General features: G+C 48.3%; 1 protein-coding gene across 4 annotated transcripts in view; it reads left to right on the plus strand.

The window, feature by feature from the left end:
* The window catches only part of SEPTIN8 (septin 8), a 37527-nt gene extending 18814 nt beyond the window's left edge, over positions 1-18713 (plus strand). For 2 of the 4 annotated variants that reach the window (XM_072873664.1, XM_072873661.1), the window contains exons 3-10: positions 2401-2596; positions 3290-3476; positions 9129-9290; positions 10759-10855; positions 11221-11389; positions 11649-11781; positions 12581-12771; positions 15755-18713. In XM_072873664.1, the coding sequence (XP_072729765.1) occupies positions 2401-2596; positions 3290-3476; positions 9129-9290; positions 10759-10855; positions 11221-11389; positions 11649-11781; positions 12581-12771; positions 15755-15758 (1139 nt within the window). In that variant the 3' untranslated portion in view covers positions 15759-18713. Of the gene's footprint in view, positions 1-2400; positions 2597-3289; positions 3477-9128; positions 9291-10758; positions 10856-11220; positions 11390-11648; positions 11782-12580; positions 12776-15754 lie in introns of those variants that run through there. The other 2 variants (XM_072873663.1, XM_072873662.1) reach the window with 2 other exon arrangements.
* The last annotated feature ends 25 nt before the right edge of the window (positions 18714-18738 follow it).

An 18738-nucleotide genomic window follows, 5' to 3' on the forward strand; every position in this document is an offset into this window, starting at 1 on the left:
TTGCGTCAGTAGTGAGTTCTCCATATGACTTTCCTTTCAGATTAATCTAGAGCACCAGACTGTTTTTATTTCCTTGCACAACTCTTAGCCACAGCTGGTAGGAAGCGGTGTGTGCCTCTGCCCTATTCTGGGCACCATGAGGTATTTATTCTCCAGCAAAGAGCGGAACCTGTGGTGCTGGAAGAAGGAAAAAGCCCAAACCCCTTGGCAGCAGGCGTGGCACCTCCCTTGAACAGAAACGTGCTCTCCCATCGGCGCGTCCACTGTAGGGCTCCTCGGCAGTGGCTGGGTTCAGCGAGAGGGGCTGCACTCAGTAGAAGCAGTGGCTGTCTGTGCCAAAGGTATAGCACGATGGACTGCCTGGGAAATGAGCGGGGAGCAGAAGGCTATTTCCTTGGATTTTGCCTCTCTTCACTCCCTTAGCCCACAGGGCTGCGTGTAGTGAATGAGGAGTTTAAATGGGGCCCCTTGTAGGCCAATCTGGAAAATATCAGAGTCTCGTTTAGTTACCAGGAGCATCAGTTCAAAGCCTTTCTGGCTCACAGACAGCCTGTGAGCCAGATGTTCTGGGATGGAGCTTGCTTTGTGATGCATCCCAGGTGTCCCTCAGTGGCTGTTGGAACAGGGGGGGCTACAGATGGGAAACTTCTCCTAATCTTGCCCCTACTGATTCTCCAAGAACTATTCTCTCCCTACCAAGTTTCGCTGCCATCCCCTCTTGACTCCGTGTTCTCTCCCTCTGTGTATCTCAGACGTTCAAGTTGGAAGAATTTTTTTCTATTGTGCAAAAGATGAAGATGGCTCGGAAGCACCCTGCTTCAGTGCTCCAGCACGGGGCTCTGCTGAGGTCTATAGTAAAAATGCACTGTGGAACATGCGTGGCCTCTGAAAACATTGTCATGCTTTGGCCTCTGTGTCACAGATGCTATATGGCATTTTGGTATTGGTTTCACTTTGGTTTCCCCTAAACAGCATTCTTGTCTCCCCTTGGCTGATCTGGCATGAAGAATCATGGGGCAGCAGGGCAGCCTTGAAGGAAGCAGAAATACTAAAGGGAAACTCCAGAAATCAAGAGCAATATGAGATGAAACCAGCTGCGTTGCGAATACCATCATCTGGACTGGGTTGCAAGATCTCCCTGTGCCGCTGGAGCTCTTCAGGGCAGAGCAGCACCCCTTGTTCTCTGTCAGGCAGCTGCTGTCTTGCTGGGGTTGTTTGGATGCCTGTGGAAGCTCGTGCCTGATGTGACGGAAGATTTTGTTGCTTATTTCCTCCAGTTTGACCAATGCTGTTTGCTGCACAGGTGGCCCTGTCATCTCAAAGCATCGATATGCTGTCTGTGGTGTGTCTGTGCGGAATGGGACCATCCTGGACATTTTGCATGTACCAAGCCAGATCTTAGCAGCTCACTGAGTGCCTCGTGTGGAGCTTGCGGTGCTTTTCAGAGGGGAGAGTAAAAGAGCCACAGAGTCGACTCTGGTGTAGCTGCTGCGTGGATGGAGGGGGAAAGGGTTACAGCAGAATGGGCTTTAGTTCTGTGGCAGTTATTAATGGGACATGTGGGACTACAGGGTTGAGGCTGTGCAAGAGGGACAAGCTGCTTTAAGGCTTCCAGGCAGACCAAAGTTCAGCTGCACAGTGAAATCCTGAAGCCTTCATCCAGCGTCTTTTCTGCTGTGAAAAGAGGTTTTCAGTCTGATGGCAAGTTGTCCTAGCAGGTCCAGAGCTGTCTGCCTGTTTCTCTGCACTGAAACAGGCCTCCAGATTCCCTCCTCACAGGGGTCTCCACTCTCAAAAAGGGCAGGTCCCCAGAGACTTTAATGGCAAGATAAAGCAAAGAGAGAAAGTGGTAAAGAAGCCTATTAAAGTCAGGAATCTCACAGAAAGGAGTGAGAGGAAACCTCATTGTCGGAATTCCCTGTCCCCTCCGCAGCACACCAAACACCCATTGCTTTGTGCTGATCTGCAGTGTGACCTGGAGCTATCGCTGTGTTTGGGACAGCCAACAACTGACCCAGATAGTCCTTGTCAGTGCGAGTAGCTGAGTTTTACTCCTCCTCATCTGAAGACTCAAAAGACTCCACTAAAATTGTACTCTCCCCAGCTTCTCTGCTGCAGGATCCCAAACAAAGTCAGGGTACATGGAGGGGAAGATAGCGTGTTCTGCTGTGCTGTGTGATCCTCACCGGGGAGATGAGACCAAAGTGCTCTGCGTTAGCTTTGCATTGAGCATGGGAGGCCTTCGAGAACGCAGTTACCTTTGTGACAATTATATGTCTGTCCACAAGCAATTTGTAGTAACCTTTCACAGTGTAATTCAGTTCTGCTCTGTAATTAATGTTCTTTGAAGTACCTGTGACAAGTTCATGCTGCAGTAAGCTGATGATTTCTCCTTCCTAGGTGAGACTGGCATTGGGAAATCCACGCTAATGAATACCCTCTTCAATACCACATTTGAGACGGAGGAAGCCAGTCACTATGAGAGCGCGGTTCGCTTGCGGCCACGGACCTACGACCTGCAGGAGAGCAACGTCCACCTGAAGCTAACAATTGTGGATGCGGTTGGATTTGGGGATCAGATAAATAAAGATGAAAGGCAGGTCTCGTGCCATCTGCTTGGTATTTCTGGGCTTGCCTCTGATGCTTAGACGTGAACTGCCTGCAGTCCTGCTTGCAGTGTTGCAGAGGAGATGTCTGTGTTTCTGTTAATAGAGTAGCTCCCTGCAGCGGCTCTGGTTCTGGGGACTAAGTGTAGAGGGAGTTGGGTGAGGAGCCAAAAAGAGAGGTCATAGGAGGTCTTTCCAGCAGAGAATGGTGTCCTCCAGGAGCGTGAGCAGTTAACAAGCTGTCCTCGGTGCAGGGTTGGGAATTATCTGTTCTGGCAGTGATCAGTGTCTCTGGACCTGTTTCATTTAATTGCACAGGCATCTTGTTCAAGCCCCAGGTAAAGGCTTTCTGGGACTCCAAGGTCTCTCCTTGGTCATGTTGCATTGCCCAGATCTCAGGGCTGAGCCATCTGGCTGTAGCAAAGTTTGATGTGTGGAAGTAGTCATCTGTCCATGCTCCACTCTCCTTAGACTTTGCAGTGCAGCCTCGGGAGAGTTCCAGCAACCTTTGGATTATAAGGTCTTTGTGTAAATGCCACCCTCTTCCTGTTGTAAGGCTAAATTGTTTGAGTCTTATAACTACTTTCTAAATGATACCATGGTATGTCCAGGAGTACTCCTTAAGCCTTCAAACTGTTTAGTTTTGAGCTCCAGTATGTGGGTTGCTAATGGTATGGTTTTAGTTACAGGCCGATAGTTGAGTACATTGATACGCAGTTTGAAAACTATTTGCAAGAAGAGCTGAAAATCCGCCGATCTCTCTTCAACTACCATGACACGAGGATTCACGTCTGCCTGTACTTCATCACCCCAACTGGGCACTCGCTCAAGTCCTTGGACCTGGTGACAATGAAGAAGCTGGATAGCAAGGTAAGGGGTTGGAGACCATGGTCCCTCTTTCTGGAAGTTGTGATGCTTCTGTTAATATTGATTGTCATGCAGAAGGTTTTGTTCCTTCCGTGTAAGTGCTGGACTCCTTCCTGCATGTTAGCTGAGGCATTTTTAGGACTCTGGTAAAACTTCATCTGCCCTGGAGGTCCTGTGCTTGTTTTCTCACTGGCTTTCCTGAAAAATGTCAGGTGAAAAACCTGTTTTCCAGCTAGCTGTGTAAAGTCTAGAGTGTCCATCACTGTAAGAATCTTACCCAGATTAGTTCATATTTATCAAAGCCATCAGCTGCAACTTTATTAGCTCTTCTTTACAGGTGTGCAGGTAACGATGTGTTCCAGCTCCTGCAGTTGAACTGTGGAGACTGCGGAGCCACCTCTGCTGTCCTGACCCGTCAGCAGGGGCAGAGGGGCTGAGAGCCACCAAAACTGTAGGTGTCCTAAGGTGGTGGTCAGTACAGAGGAGACAAGGGCTGAAGAGAAGCGTTGGCTGTGCATGCTGGCGCACAGGGAGCGCGTGAGCTGTCGCTGCTGGTCGTGCCAGATGATCTGGATAGGAGACCACAATATCTTCTGAAAATGTAAATATGGTGAGAAATTCTCAAGGTGATAGGAATCCTAAAAGTGGGTCGTGAGAGGGTCTAGCTGGGGGTTGCTTCTTTGTGCGTAAACTGTTACTGCCTCAGGGGGCAGTGGGTTACTTAACTGGTTATCACTGATAATCCTGCAGCTCGGAGGAGGTTTCTGACACACTTTTGGTTGTTCCAGCTGGCTTCCAGGGAGCTGCAGGAGGCTTCAAAGGTCACTAGTGACAGCAGCATCTCTTCTTTTCTTTGCAAGAACTTCCTGTCTTTCAGAGCAGTATTTTAGCAGCAGGGTGGTTCCTTTCAGATGGCAGATGCTGATCAGTCTACGGAGGGGGCAAGCAAGGCAGCTGGGACCTTGCAGTAACTGGGGATCCCCTGGATTACGTTGAGGGACTGCTCTCTTCTCTGGCTGCTGTCCACGTGCAGCTCTATCGGCCTTTCCTGGCGGGTAGAGTTCCCCCTCGTGGAGTCCCTGCTGTTTGCCCTTGCCACCCAGGGCTGTTGGCCTGCTTTTCCTTGGCCCCACTCCAGAGCAGGCACTGGCTTCCCATTGCAGTGGGCTGTTTGTAACCGTGGTGGCTGTTACGCTGACTTCATCAGGAATCCAAAAACTTTCCCTTAATAAACTCTTGTCTCTTGGTGCGGTGCCAGCATTACGTGCTCCCAGAAATATGTTTGGAGGAAAGCTTTTGCACTATTCCCCTTGGTGCTGGTGGTCCCACAAAGCTTTTCTCTTCTTTTCCTTCTGCATTCCCTACTTTTCACGTATCCCGTGGCTGCCTTTAATGTGGTCCTTGGGTAGTACCAAAATAAATCCTTTGTACTTGTGCAGAGATGAGAACTTTGTGCGCACGCAAGCTTTTTATATTTCTAAACTTCCACTTAAATAGTCCTCTCTGAAGTCATTTTATCCCCTTGCTCTCATCTCCCTTCTTACCGCGGTGTGAGAACATCCCGGATTTCATGGTGTGGTGGCCTCGCACAAGCAGGCACATGGAAATGAGTAAGCAAGTAGAGACCATTGATATTTTTGGGGTGTCGGGTTTATGTTGCATTTCTGCATCTGTGTCATCCCAGGACATCAGGGTGCTTTCCAGGCGCTCCTTAAAGATTTGTGCATGACAGCGCTGTGCCCCTTTCCCAGTACACATGAACCGGTGCGTGGGCAGAGTGAAGTGGGATGTCGGCAAACCCCAGGCAGCTTTCTGCCTGCTCCAGACAGGTAACAGCGAGTGGTTACCGTGGCTGAGCAGAGAGGTGACATGCACTGACTCACGCCTGCAGCCGTGTCAGCACACCTGAACCTGGCTTTCCTCTTGGGAAGCTTTACGTGGCTGGTGGCCCCTGTTTTACAGTTGAAGAACGGAGACCATGGAGACAAAAGGTGGACCAGAGGCAGTGCTTTGCTCCGTGCTCTGCTGGCTCAGCCTCTGAGGCTAGTTTAACAAGGGTTTTGTAGGAACCTGGCTCAGTCACACCTTTGCTTTAGCACACCAGTGCCATGGCATCAGGTGTTGGGCAGGCTTTTGAATCCCTGTGACGATTCCAATAATGAATCTTGCTTTTAGTGTAAAGTTTACCCAATCCATTCTGGGTAAAGCTGGTTTGTAAACAAAATCTTCCATTGTACTGTGATACAATATTTGGTTGGCTGAGCTTCTGGCCAGCTGTTGTCTAGGGTATTTAATTACAGCCAGAGAGCTAGAAGCATCTTCAGAAGTGGTTCTAGGTAGATGAAACGTGGCTGGCTGGTAGGTGGGAAGCACATATGACCTGGCAGGGGTTGGCTTTCCATTGGGTTTAACCCGGGAAAAGGAGGAGATAAATAAAATTGCCTCTGTATCAGATGAGAAGGCGATTTATTGATTTAAACCACAGCCCTGCCCTGGAAAGGGACGGCACAGCTGTGTGCTGCCGTGGCCGTGCCGGGGCTCCCTGGATGGTTTCCAGCCAGCGTGTGCTGTTTACGAGCTGTGGCTAATTGCTCGCCCTTCGTGAGCTCACCCATCCTGGGCGGGTCACTGGCCAGCGGGGACGCTTCAGGCCAGTTTGTGCCTCTGCTGCTTGGTTTCCAAGGTAGGATTTGCCTCTTGGCTTCACTGGGACTTGCATTTGGGAACACTTTGGAGATGGGGAAAAAGCCAGCTGTATTTCACAGGGTGAAAATGCATGCAGCCTTATTCTATTAGCAAAATTATTTTCTACCAACCGACTTATTTCAGCACGTTCTCGTCAGTTTTATTTTTGGAGACGAGAAATAACTCTGTGGTCAGAACGACTTGAGAAGGAGGTGCATTTTATGTGCGTGCCTGTGAGTTCGCTGTCTTGTCTGAAGCACAGACTTCCTCTGGCCGTAATTCCAGCTCCAGCAAAGACTTCCAGCACATGGACTGACAGTCAAGGGAATGCTGCGCGCCTGTCACATTCAGGGGGATGACACTCCAGTAGTCGACATCATGATTTTATTACTAGATCTTTAAATAGAGAATATCACTCTTCCACCATGAGATATAAGAATGTTGCTCTGGGATTTTGCCTGCAACCCAAGGTAAAAACGTAAAAGTAAGAGTGGAGAGAGAAACCTCGCATGGTTCTGGCATCACGTCCTTTTATTGGGCTTTTAAAACCTGTTCAGGAAGGAGAGGAGAGGTGACTTTTCTTCTCTAGCTAGTTATATATCAGTTTATTTGGCACTAATCTCTGTGCCGCGTACTGTGGCCTTTGCATAGAAATGGATGTGTGGAAGGTGCTGTAGGAGGGCAGGATTAGACGTGCAGTTCGGGTCGGTAGCATCTCGTATCTCGTTTGTTTCTTGTGTCCAAACTTTTCCATCCTTTCTCCTTATTACAAAGGGACGAGTTCATTCTAGACTTAGACAGCTTTTGGGTGCCAATGCTCAAAATCAGAGAAAGGAAAAAGAAGATAATTGTATGATGCTCCAGGTATCACTTGTTAACTGTGGGATTCCAGCTCGTGGGTTTCCAAGGCATGCATGAAATCAAAATAAAAACAGTAATAATTTAAAATATTAAGGAACTCACAAGGGAAGAAGAGAGAAGGAGGAAGATAACACCCAAATGCCATTTCCAGGACTCCACAGTATTGATGTTGGGTACTGATTACTGGAAATACGACAACTTGTAAAACCCTTCTGGGTTTTGAACTCCCTGGCAGCAGGTGCTGACTGAGTTGCCTTTTCAAAGCGTGAAGACCCTGGTTGGAGGGACTTGAACCAACCTGGTTTGCACCTTCTTTGAGTGCTGCTTGGGGCAGCAGCTGTGACCACAGAGCCTGCCTTCTCCTGCTGCTGGGCAAGCCGTGCCAAGCTCCAGGCTCTGCACCTCCTGCCTCGCTGCAAGCAGGGCTGAGCTGGTGCTTGTTGGAAGAAGAGGGGGGAATTGCTTAGGCCAACTGAAAATGGACTAAAATTACCTCTTGTGCTGGTTTGTCAGCGTGCCTGGCTGGATGGAGAGCGCGAAGCCCTGCACACAGCAGCTCCGTGGCAGTGCCTTTCCCCTTGCAGATGCCGCTCCTGAGCGGGTGGTATCTGAGCCCTGAGCCGACCCTTTTTCTGTGTGAGATGGTGGATCCAAGCCTCCTCAGCTCTTAACAGGTCAGCGAGACACCCAGCTGTGGTCACGGCCCTTTTTACCTTTGTAATGAGGACATCGACCTGCTGAGGAGTGGAGTGAGACCAGCAGACCTTGTTCTGTGTGGGTTTGCGGTCCTTGGTAAAAGAGGCCAGATCAGTGGCTGAGAAAAATAAGGAATTTATCCTCTCAGATAAATTTGCAATGAGCAAATTGAGACGATTTTCTTTTGGAGCCAGTAAGTGCTCTTGTATTTAGTGAGTGCTAAACCAGAGGGGGGGAGAAAAAACAAGAAGTATGGAAAAAACACTGAGCTACAAAGAGAACTTGAGCTGGAAAGCGAAGTCATTTATTTTAATGGGCATCCATTGGAGACCTAATGGCTGTTACGAATTTCTGCTCTGTAGGACAAAAAGCATTGGCTCTTGGGAAATGTTAGATGGCAAATCAGACTTTTCCCTCTTTTGTCTGAATTATTCTGCTTTACTGCTATGAACTTGGCTGCCGTTCAGACAGACGAGTTTTGTTGTTTAAGCAGTGGTTTGCAGTATTGCGCTTGGCTTTTCTGGGCGTAGCAGCTTTATCTAACAGAGGTTCCTGTGATAGATCCTGCCCTGCTGTAGCTCTCCTGAGCACGGGGCCGTAGTGAACCACATCCCTCCTGAAGGATGTGGCTTGTGGCCCTCGTTTGCTCTTGATCTTGGTATGTACTGGGCATGGGGAGACCTCCCCACCCTGCAGCTTGCAGGTGGCTTTGAAACCTGGGTTGAAGAAGCTGCCCGGGGTATTGCGCTTGGCGACTGCTGATGCAAAACCAAAGCTGAGCAACAACAGCATGAAAACAAATCTCCTGTCTGCTGTGGGGCACCCTGCACCTTTCCCAGGGGGTCCGCGTAATCCGCACAGCACGCCTGAGTTGTGATCCTCACGGAGAGGCTCAGGGAGTCCTCGGGAAGGATCCGCAACTGCTGTGAAAGCGTCTGAGGAGTCCCTGCTCTTTCTGCTTAAGCATGGGAAGGCTTCACACCAGCACGCTGCAGCGTTTCATCCTTGCGCTTGTCTTCTAAAACGGCTTGTCAGCGCAGCCAGCAGTGGATAGGTGATAACTCGAGATGTGACAGTTATGCTGTCTCTGCCTCCCTCGAAGTGCGTAACAAAATACATAGGCAAGAGCAGAGGCTTTGATGGGCTCATTGTGTATTTATTGCAGCGTGTTTGTCTTTGGTTTATCTGGAAGTCTTGTAGCCAAATTACTCCTGGAACACTCTTCCCTCTAGTGTTCAGTTGGGCTCATGCTGCAGCTCGCGTGCAAAATGTAGCACCTTTGTGGTTTTATGAAATGTAAAGCAGACACCGGGGTAGGACCCAGGTCACCCCGCGGGCACCCACGCTCCTGACATTGCTGCTTGCCTGACTGCTGCTCACCTGGTTATTTTTCCTTCCTTCCTTCTGCTGTAGGTGAATATCATCCCGATTATCGCCAAAGCAGACACCATCTCCAAGAGCGAGTTGCACAAGTTCAAGATAAAGATAATGAGCGAGCTGGTCAGCAATGGTGTGCAGATCTATCAGTTCCCCACAGATGACGAAGCAGTCGCTGAGATCAACTCTGTGATGAATGTGAGTAACGCTGCCAATCGCGTTGCCTCCAGAAGTTGTGACAAATTGAATTGCTGCACAAAAATGCATTTGAAGCGCAAGTTTCATTGGGATTGTCCAGACGCTAAATCTGTTTGAAAGTTGAGCTGTGGATCTGACAGACGCCTAAGGCTATTGCATACAGAATTAATTAAAATGGGGCTCTTATTTAATCTGTGGGCTCTCTGGTGAAACTCAGCTCAGCTCTAAAATTTGTTTTTGAAAAATGCTTTCTTCAAAATTCATTCTGTCTGCTTTTAGGCTACTTTTCATTTGAGGAGGGAAAAACTTTGAATAAAAATTTTACAGTTAAGATTTACATTAGCCTCTTCTGACTTAAGGAGGCTAAGCAGAAAAAACCCAATTTAAAATAAAGAAGAAAAATTGTTAGACTCTATTTTGTCTTTTTTTGAAGTTCAAAGATCAAATTCAGACCTGGCCGAAGCATGTGCAAAACACTTTCAGGTTTCCTGTCTCTCAAATCAGAATGTAGCTACTGCAGTAGAAACAGCTGAAATGTTTCCATGTTAATTTTTTAAATAAAAAGTAGCTTTTTCATCGACATGAACATTTACCTGCATAGCTGTTTCTGATTAAATGCTTTGTCTTTTCTTCCTCCCCCCCGTTTTTTTTTTAATGTCAATAGCCAATTGATTTCTGGGTCAACCGGATATGTGTTTTCACTATAATAGTTCTTTTTTGCTAAATTCATGACAAATTTGGAGGATGCACTCGTTTTAAAATAATGGCAGGCTGTGTGCATTGGGGAGAAGAACAGGAGTCACGCTTACTTGGTTTTTCTCCCCCCTTCCCATGAAAATATTTTTGGCCATTTCTCTACCAGTTCCACACTTCCGCATCCATTTCTTCTTAAATGTGAAGGATTTTGTCAACCTCGTCCTACCGAAGCGCCTGCTCCGTGGCTCCTTTCCTGCAGTGCTTGAGGCCAGTGCCCCGTTTCCTTACTGCGCTTGATGCTTTGCAGACTTGGAGAGCAGCGAGCACATGTTGTATCCTGCACATGTCCCTTCCAGTGCCCACACACAAACTGCTGTGCCAAGGCCTGTTTACGGATGTCTTTGTGCTTTCTGCCAGGCAGGGAGTGCCCTGCTCTTGGCGCGTGGAGAGATTACAGCTGCAAGAACAACCTGACAAATGGATAGAGGGAGATCAGTAATGATCATGGTGTTCCTACAATATTTCCCCATCCAGTTCAGTCCAGCCAGCATTGCTAGTAAGCTCTGCTGTGGCCCTATCGTCGTAATATGCTGCTCTCTGTCGTAATATCCCAGTTCATGGTAGACACTGCTCTGAGTATTGGAGACTGATAGCTTCAGAGGAAGGACTTTTCGAAGTAGATCCTGTGCCTGGGTGAGGGGGATCTAATGGTCAGGCTGATCTCTGAGGGGTTAGCCCATGCGCTGAGTCCCTGGCCTTGGCTCTGTTTCAGGCTCATCTGCCCTTCGCTGTGGTCGGCAGCACGGAGGAGGTGAAAGTCGGGAACAAGCTGGTGAGAGCTCGGCAGTACCCGTGGGGAGTGGTGCAAGGTAAGGCGCTGCGAGCCGGGCACCCGCCGCAAACCTGCCTTGTGCGTGCCCGTGCGCACGCTGGCACCCTCTCCAGCTCTGCCCTCCCGCCGGCACGTGTGCATGAAGGTGCCCTGCGCTGAACGGTGCAGAAATGTCCTGTCCAGCCTTTTGTGGGCTGGCCAATCTTTCCTTTGAATCCCCATTCCTACTGGCAGGTAGTAATGGTCAACGGGAGTCCCTGCATCCAGGGGGCTGTGTTGTGCCCTGTGTGGGACAACAGGTAGAGAGCCTTGGGAGGGGAGTCTCTGGAGTTAATCTGCATATGCTTTAGTGCTCCCCTGCCGTGTGTGCAGTTTGCTGACTTCTCCCTTTGCTTCCATCAGTTGAGAATGAAAGTCACTGTGACTTTGTGAAACTGCGGGAAATGCTGATTCGAGTCAACATGGAGGATCTTCGGGAGCAGACTCACACCCGCCACTACGAGCTGTACAGGAGGTGCAAACTGGAAGAGATGGGCTTCAAGGACACGGATCCAGACAGCCAGCCCTTCAGGTGAGCGGCCTTCACATCTAGCATCAGTTTAGAGCAATAGTTTGGCACTGACATCCCCAAAAAATGGGAGGTTTGTAGGTGGTCTCCACAATGCTGGGCTGGAAAATACTAGCACTGGGTCTGAACTTTGCAGCTGACTTTGGTGGTGTTCCCTTCCCTGCCTGTTTGTCTTTAAGCAATGCAGACAGGCCTGCATTTCCCCATCTCTAACTCATTGGTTAATCCAAAGAGTCTGGATTTCGTTTGCTTTCTTCCCCAGCCTCCAAGAAACATACGAGACCAAAAGGAAAGAGTTCTTGGGCGAGCTCCAGAAGAAAGAGGAAGAAATGAGACAAATGTTTGTTAACAAAGTCAAGGAGACGGAGGCAGAGCTGAAGGAGAAGGAGAGAGAGGTGGGTGTGCCAAAAACCTGTGAGAGGAGCCCAAAATACAGCCAGCATAGGATGTGGGTCTGGGCAACGTATGAATCCTGGAAAGCACAGGCAGCTCTTGAGCAGACCTCACCAGCCAAAGCACAAATTCACACACACTTCCCCCCACTCAGAGAAGGGGACACGGGGTAATGTTTTCAAAACAGCATCACTGGTTTAGGTGCCTCAGAAACAACAGTCTTCCCCGTCCTGTGCAGTGTGTAGGAGACTCGGCTGCTGCTTGGTGAGTGAAGGGCAATGCAGGACGTTTTGGTGAGCATCCATGTCGGGTAGACTTCACCCCTGGAGGTTCACTGGACAGCAGGGTAGAGGAGGCAGCTGGGCTGGAGTCCCCTGGGTCACTGGTGTGTGGCCACGGGCAGCTACCGTGGTTGGGGAGGAAATAAATGGACCATCTTCAAAACTAGTGAGGAACGCAAGAGCCCGCGATGCCCACAGCCCCATGGCAGGGCTGCAGACGGAGCTGAGACCCTCAGTGCGCTTATCCAGGGCTCGCGCTTTCTCCCGTTTGATACGTGGCGTCAGGCAGAACTGAATATATTGTGTCTTCGCTGCTTTTGGTGAAGAGGCTGTGATTGCCCAGAGGTCAGCTCTGCCGAGGGGCTTCCACGGTGCAGGGGCGCTGGCTGCCGTACCCCGCCGGCTGGTCAGTCTCTGTGGGGTGGTGGGGATTCGTGCGGGAGGTGTGACTGCGGCTCCGGGGGAGCGCGGCCCGACGGTCGTGCTGGATGCGGTGCTCAGAGGGTCTGTCTCCTCCCAGCTGCATGAGAAATTTGAGCACTTAAAAAGGATACACCAGGAAGAGAAAAGGAAGGTGGAGGAGAAGAGGAGGGAGCTGGAGGAAGAGATGAATGCCTTCAACAGGCGGAAAGTAGCGGTGGAAACCTTGCAGTCCCAATCCTTGCAGGCTACCTCACAGCAGCCGCTGAAGAAGGACAAAGACAAGAAAAAGTAAGTGACTGAACTTGAGTCTTTCTCCTCTGCCGCTGGGAAGCTGGGTGTCCGCTCAGACGCTTTAATGTTTGGTCAATTGCTTAGACAGCAAATGGAAAAGGGGATTTTGGAATCCTAATTCCGACCCTTCTGACTCTTTGCCTAAAGCAGAGAAGAGACGGGGTCCACCTGTGCCCGGGCACTGCCCTGGGGAAGTGCTGGTGGCTGCAGGTGGGGGGGATTCACAATTTGGGGCCATTCTGTAAAGGCTGAGAGTCCTGCGGGTTTTGCCCTTGCCTCTGTGACAGCCAGCTCAAGTGATCCTGCGAGCTGTCTGCTCCTGGAGACAGACGGGAAGGTGACTAGAAATAAGCTGCATCTTGTCCCCAGCAGAGCGGAGCGGGGACAATCTTGACACAGTTGTAAGGTCTTACAGATGAGGTCCCCCGTCATGCACTACCTCCCTGTGATCTGTAGGCTTGGGGCCCTCTTTGGAGAGTGCTCTTACTTTATTTTTAGAGGTAGAGCTGTAAAGAAGGGAACAGCAGCTTAGAGCGAAGGTGCATTGGAAATTCATTAGGGCTCCGTGTGAAATAGGGCTCCAAGACACAGTTCTGCTTACGAGAAAGCTCTTTTCCCCTAAAGGCAGAATTCTTATCTTAGCTTGCTGCAAGTTAATTGACATTGCTGAAGCCAGCAAGAGCATGGAGCGAGGGCATGTAAATAATGCTCTTTCAGCTGCCTGCTTGTGTAATGATAGAGCAGGAATGGGGCAAACAGGTTTAAGAAGAAAAGGTGTGGGGGGGTGATCCTGCTTCCATTCAAGCCAGTCTTCAAGGAACACTGGCTAGGGAGCAAAATGAGAAGCACCATCATGCACGCTGGTAGTTCTGTTATTCCAGCATTTTTTGTTACTTCCCCTTGCGTGAAGGAGCTTAAGAGTCTGAACTGCATTCTGTCAAATCCAGAACCGGCCGGTGGCAGTGCTTTCTGAGCCTTTTAATGATGAAAAGAAAAAACAGACCATCGAGAGTAGCAACATCCACGTTTGCTCTTGACAGCACAACGTTCGGCTGCACGTTGCTGATGAGATTTTGTGCTCTGTCATTTCTCTGCTGTGAACTGCAGCACTAGAAAAGCTCATTCTGCGTACTGCCATGCTAGTGATTTGTTTCTTCCTATGGAAGATAACAGTGCGTATTATTTAACCTGTTTCCTTGGAATGTAAATGTGTTGGTGTTAAAACCAAAGCACTCTCTTCTGCAGACCTCTCAGCATGCTCTGGGCATGTCCCACCTCATGCACAGAGTCCAAAACGCTTTGTAAAATATTTTTCTGAAAATATAATTTAATCCAGCTAAACTTGGACGTGAATAAGGGGCTGAATACCAGGGCAGCCTGGGGCCCAGGTCTGCTTTGAAGAAGGTGAACACGCCGAGCTGCACGCTGTTAACTTGCACGAGCGATGCCGGTCGCTGGGATGCTCCGGCGGTGACGTACTGTGTGTGCTGGCCAGGCAGAAACGCTGCAGCTTCCCCTCCGCTCCGTCTGTCTGCGATAGAAATAGGTTTCCTGCGCTTTGCTGGTTTTAGCCCACCTGCAGACGTGAGTCCGGACGCCCTTCCTCTTCTGGGTGGTGATTAGAAACTGGCTGTGGCCAGAAGCGGGGCCAGGAGAAGGCAGCTCGGGCGGCGTACGAAGGACCGAGGGGCACCCGCAGCGTGTGCTCTGCGCGGTGGGGACCCCGTCCAGTGGTGGGGACCCCCATGTGGTGCTGGGGCAGGGGGGTTATCTTCAGCTCCGGAGCACGGCTAGAGGAGGTGCACCATCACCAGGAATAAAATTAATAAATTAGGGAGAGGAGGTGGTTTTGGATTGGTTTTGGGGTTGTTTGGTGGGGTTTTTTGGGGTTTTTGTTTTTGTTTTTGTTTTTTCAAACCTGTGAGCTAGTTCAAAATGTGGTATTTGGGGGTTTCTGCTCAAGCAGGATAATGAAATACATAATAAAAAATGCAAAGGAAGGTGCCTCCCCTTGGCCTTGCCAGTGACCTGTCTTCCCAGACCCCCTCTTCATCTGGGAGGCATCAAAAGGAGCCGGGGCTCTTGTGAAACCTGTGTGTCAGAGAACACAGCCCTAACCCATCCCTGTGGGGTTTGATGTTAACCCCACAGACCGCACGGGCGTTAAGAGGATCTGTGTATTCCCAAGCAAGCAGCAGGAATGTCTTTGCCACCTTTCTTACCGAGATCTTTCAACCAAACCGGACTGGAAGGCAGCTGGGATTTGGGGAGCTGGTGGCAGGCAGTGTCCCCCCCCAGGACCGGCGGCAAGGCTTCCCCGGCACAGCGCTGGGTTCGGGCTGTGCCCGTGGCTTTGGTAGACGAGGAGCTGGTGCTTTACAGGTCTGAGTGTAATATTAGCTAGGGGATGGCACTTTGCTTGCACGGGGGCAGGTGCCCACCCGGGGCGGTGCGAGGGGAGCGGGACCCGGAGGATGCCAGGGGCTCATCGCTGCTGGGAGAGCCCCCGCCGCTCCCCGGGGGACGGGGATGCGAGTGGAGGAACGTCCCGGGCTTACGGGCAAGATGTTGGGACCTTGCAGGAACTGGGAACGCATCGGGAGCTTGGGGAGGGGGTGTTTCTTCTCGTTTAAATTTTTAGACGAGCTAGTCGAACTTTTTATCGTTTCCTGTTTCAACACAGTGTTTTTAGTAGCTTTAGTAAGTAAAAAATGGAGATGGAAGAATGGCGGGTGTCGAGGGGGGAAAAAAGTGTTTGTGCCGAGGTTCTCTTTTGCGCTTGCAGCTGCCAAGCAGGTCGTGCTCTGTGGCGCGGTGCTCAGCGTGCCGGGGCGTTGCTCTCGTCTGTGAGCCTTCAGATGCCCGAGCAGTGTTTGCCCTTCTCTTCCTTTTTTGTTTTTAACATTATTTCGCTACATTTTGCTTTTGTTTAATTTTCATAACTTTAATTCATGCTTTTTTTATGTTTTGTTTCTTTCAGTTAATCACACACAGACTTTCAGGCCAAGAGTGGACTTGGTGCTTTCATGTGTTAAGTTGCTTGAGTTTCCCACCCTGTGACCCTTCTCATAACATTGTGTGAGTGGACCAAAGTGAAAGAGAAAATGAGCATCTTCGGTGGTTGCAGTGTAACGACTCGCTGTTATCTGTACAGAATTTATCAGGAGGTTTTAAGGAAGTAACCTTGCCATGTACATTTTGTTAAACAAAGTCAACTAATCCCTAAAGTAAGATGTTTTGTTCCAAACCCGGTGGCTGAACGGCCGTGTATAAAGTGACCATAACTGTTTGTCTGAACTCATCTTACTCACCAGCTAAATACTTGCTTTCTAGATTTAGGTTTTTTAATTGGCTAAGGTGACTGCTTGAGACTCACCTGCCTTCCCCTGTACATGCACAAATGTGAGGAGTGGTATGAAGAATGCTGAAACGTTTATTTTTCTAACAAAATTCTCGATTTGAGTAAGTTTTTAGAATGGGTAGAAAAACACAATGGCTTAGCCTTTCTGCCCTGGGAATCTTAGTCTGAGTAACCCTGATTCCAGTAATTATATATTTTAATCCTGAATTACTCTAAACACTTTCTACATCATTTATAATATATATATATATATATAAAGAGAGAGAGTGGTTAATAAAATTCATGGAACAATGTTTTGAATTTTCTTTACTGCTAAAGTAGAACATTTATATAGAAAGATTTTTCATAAGAGTTTGTTGTATAATGTGGAACTACAGGATTTGTGTAACTTTTCACTTGGCATTTACCAATGTATTTTACTGTTGTGGAAAACTATTTAAGCGGTCATCTTTACTTTTACTCTTTAACCTTAAACTTATTATGTGCCTAATAAGGAGAATCCCCTGCTCCTGAGCTGTGCACCGTATTTATGCTGATAGGCTCTATTCCTCTTAGAGGTGCTGCCTCTAACACTCCTCCTGCCTAGAAATCGCAGCCTTGTTTTCCTGGGCAACCGAGCTTAGAGGAATAATTAGGATCAATATTATTTTTTTCCACTCAAACCATTTTGTGATAAGGCAGGACGATAACTGAATGGAGACTTACTAGCTCTGTTGTCATGGAAAAATAATTGGACCCAATTCCATCCATCCATCAGATGACAGGCTAAAAGAAAGCAAATATTTTGTATTAACCCCACATAGTGTCTTTAGAGTTTATAAAAACACTGGCTGGCTAAGTGTTAGTTGTGGGTGTGTGCATTTGATTTAGTTATTAATGTTACAGGATTTCTCCATTGTTTGTTTTTGTGGGGTTTTTTTCTTAAAGGCTTGTCTTTAAGCTAAGATGTCAGCAAATTCCTTATTTGACTTGCAGGTGGAGGTGCACGGCCTTGCACCTGAGCCCTCACAGGTCTGTTTGAGGGTAGCATTTTGCTGGATTGTGAAATGAGGTTCTTTAACTTGCATATCCCATTAAAACAGCCTTCCCCCCCCCCCCCCAAATACATGCTCAGGTGTTAAACTGTTTTCATATGGACATTGGCCTTTTATATGGAGATACTGAAAATCATGTCAGTGCTACCTGATGCGTGTAAGAACCTCATGAAGATCTCACAGGTACCCTTTAGAACAGGCCGTTTTTCAAAGAGTAAAAATTCTGCGCAGTTATTAGGAGTCTGCTGAAAGCTGAACATTTAATTTCTAAGGCTGTGCCTCCAGGTTAGATGTATTTTAAAGAGTAACTGTCAACAATGGTAGGAGGGTTAATGTGTTTTTCTCAGAAATGTACAAGGAACCCAACCTATTGTTACACGCAGGGAGACAATTCCCACTCACCACTGACTGCAGTCCAATCACGTAGCAAATTAGGGGCAGGATTTTGATTTTTGCTAATGAGAGAAGCTCTGGTGCACTAATTGCCTGAGTAAGCAGCGCTATTTGGTTCCTTGTTTTGCTTCTCAAGGCCGATGCTACGAAGGCTGGGATAAAACAAAACCTGATGATATTGGGTATGCAGACAGCTGCCTTGCCATCACTTTTCCAGTCGATCGTTTTCTCCCCATCTCATGCTGCAGCCAGCAAGATCTATGCAAAGGATTTCTGTCTGCCCTGGCTCGTCAGAGATCAATTCTTTTTTCCTAGAATAACAGGTAGTTACGAATAACAAAGATAATGAAAGAATAAAACCCTTCAAATCCATGGGCATTGTGGAGAAACTCCCAGCTTTTTCTGATGAAGACATTCAGAATGTATGTAACAATATTTTAAAGCTGATGATTATTATATATATGTTGACTTTATGTTGTGATGGACATACCTTTTCCTCGTAGTTACTTGTTCTTTAGAGCAGTCAACATCATAATCTCCCCAATGGGACGCAGTAGCTTTTTTTTTCTCTAGTACTTGATTTTTCCTTTTGGCTGAGACAAGACTTAAGTATGTGGTATGTAGGGTAGTTCTGTATCTTATTTTTATTTAACAAGTTACAAATGCATGGTGATGCTAATCTCACTCCAGTCCGAAGATTTTCACCTTGTAGGCTAGAAGTGAAAGAAAAACCCTTCAGAAATGACTGAAGCTGTTCAGTTACACATCTTTCAGCTGTTTCATACATTTATCCGTAAAAGGTTGGTATTAATGGGAAAAACTATCCATTTTTTTATCATTTAAACATTTACCATCGTGCACGTTGTCTGCTTTCTAATTTAAAACGTGTTTTGCGGGGCTCTGAGCTCTGTAGGCTTCACGTCTGGCTGTGGTGGATGCCGCAGGGGTGGAGATGGGGGGGTTGGCTCGGAGCACGTGGAGGTGCCTTGGGGACCTGCCCGGGGGGTAGCAGCCTCCCGGACGCGCTGCATCCCTTCGCTTCGTCATTCCGAATGTGTTGGGGTTTGGTTGTGGTTGGTTTTTTTTGCTTTCATTTCTTTCCACTCGCTTTGTACTTTTTTTTCTTTTATTAAATCTCACATGTATTTTGAGTTTTTGTGGTGTCGTTTATTTAGC

Source organism: Ciconia boyciana, chromosome 9 (genome assembly GCF_034638445.1).
Source record: "Ciconia boyciana chromosome 9, ASM3463844v1, whole genome shotgun sequence".
Classification (NCBI taxonomy): domain Eukaryota; kingdom Metazoa; phylum Chordata; class Aves; order Ciconiiformes; family Ciconiidae; genus Ciconia; species Ciconia boyciana.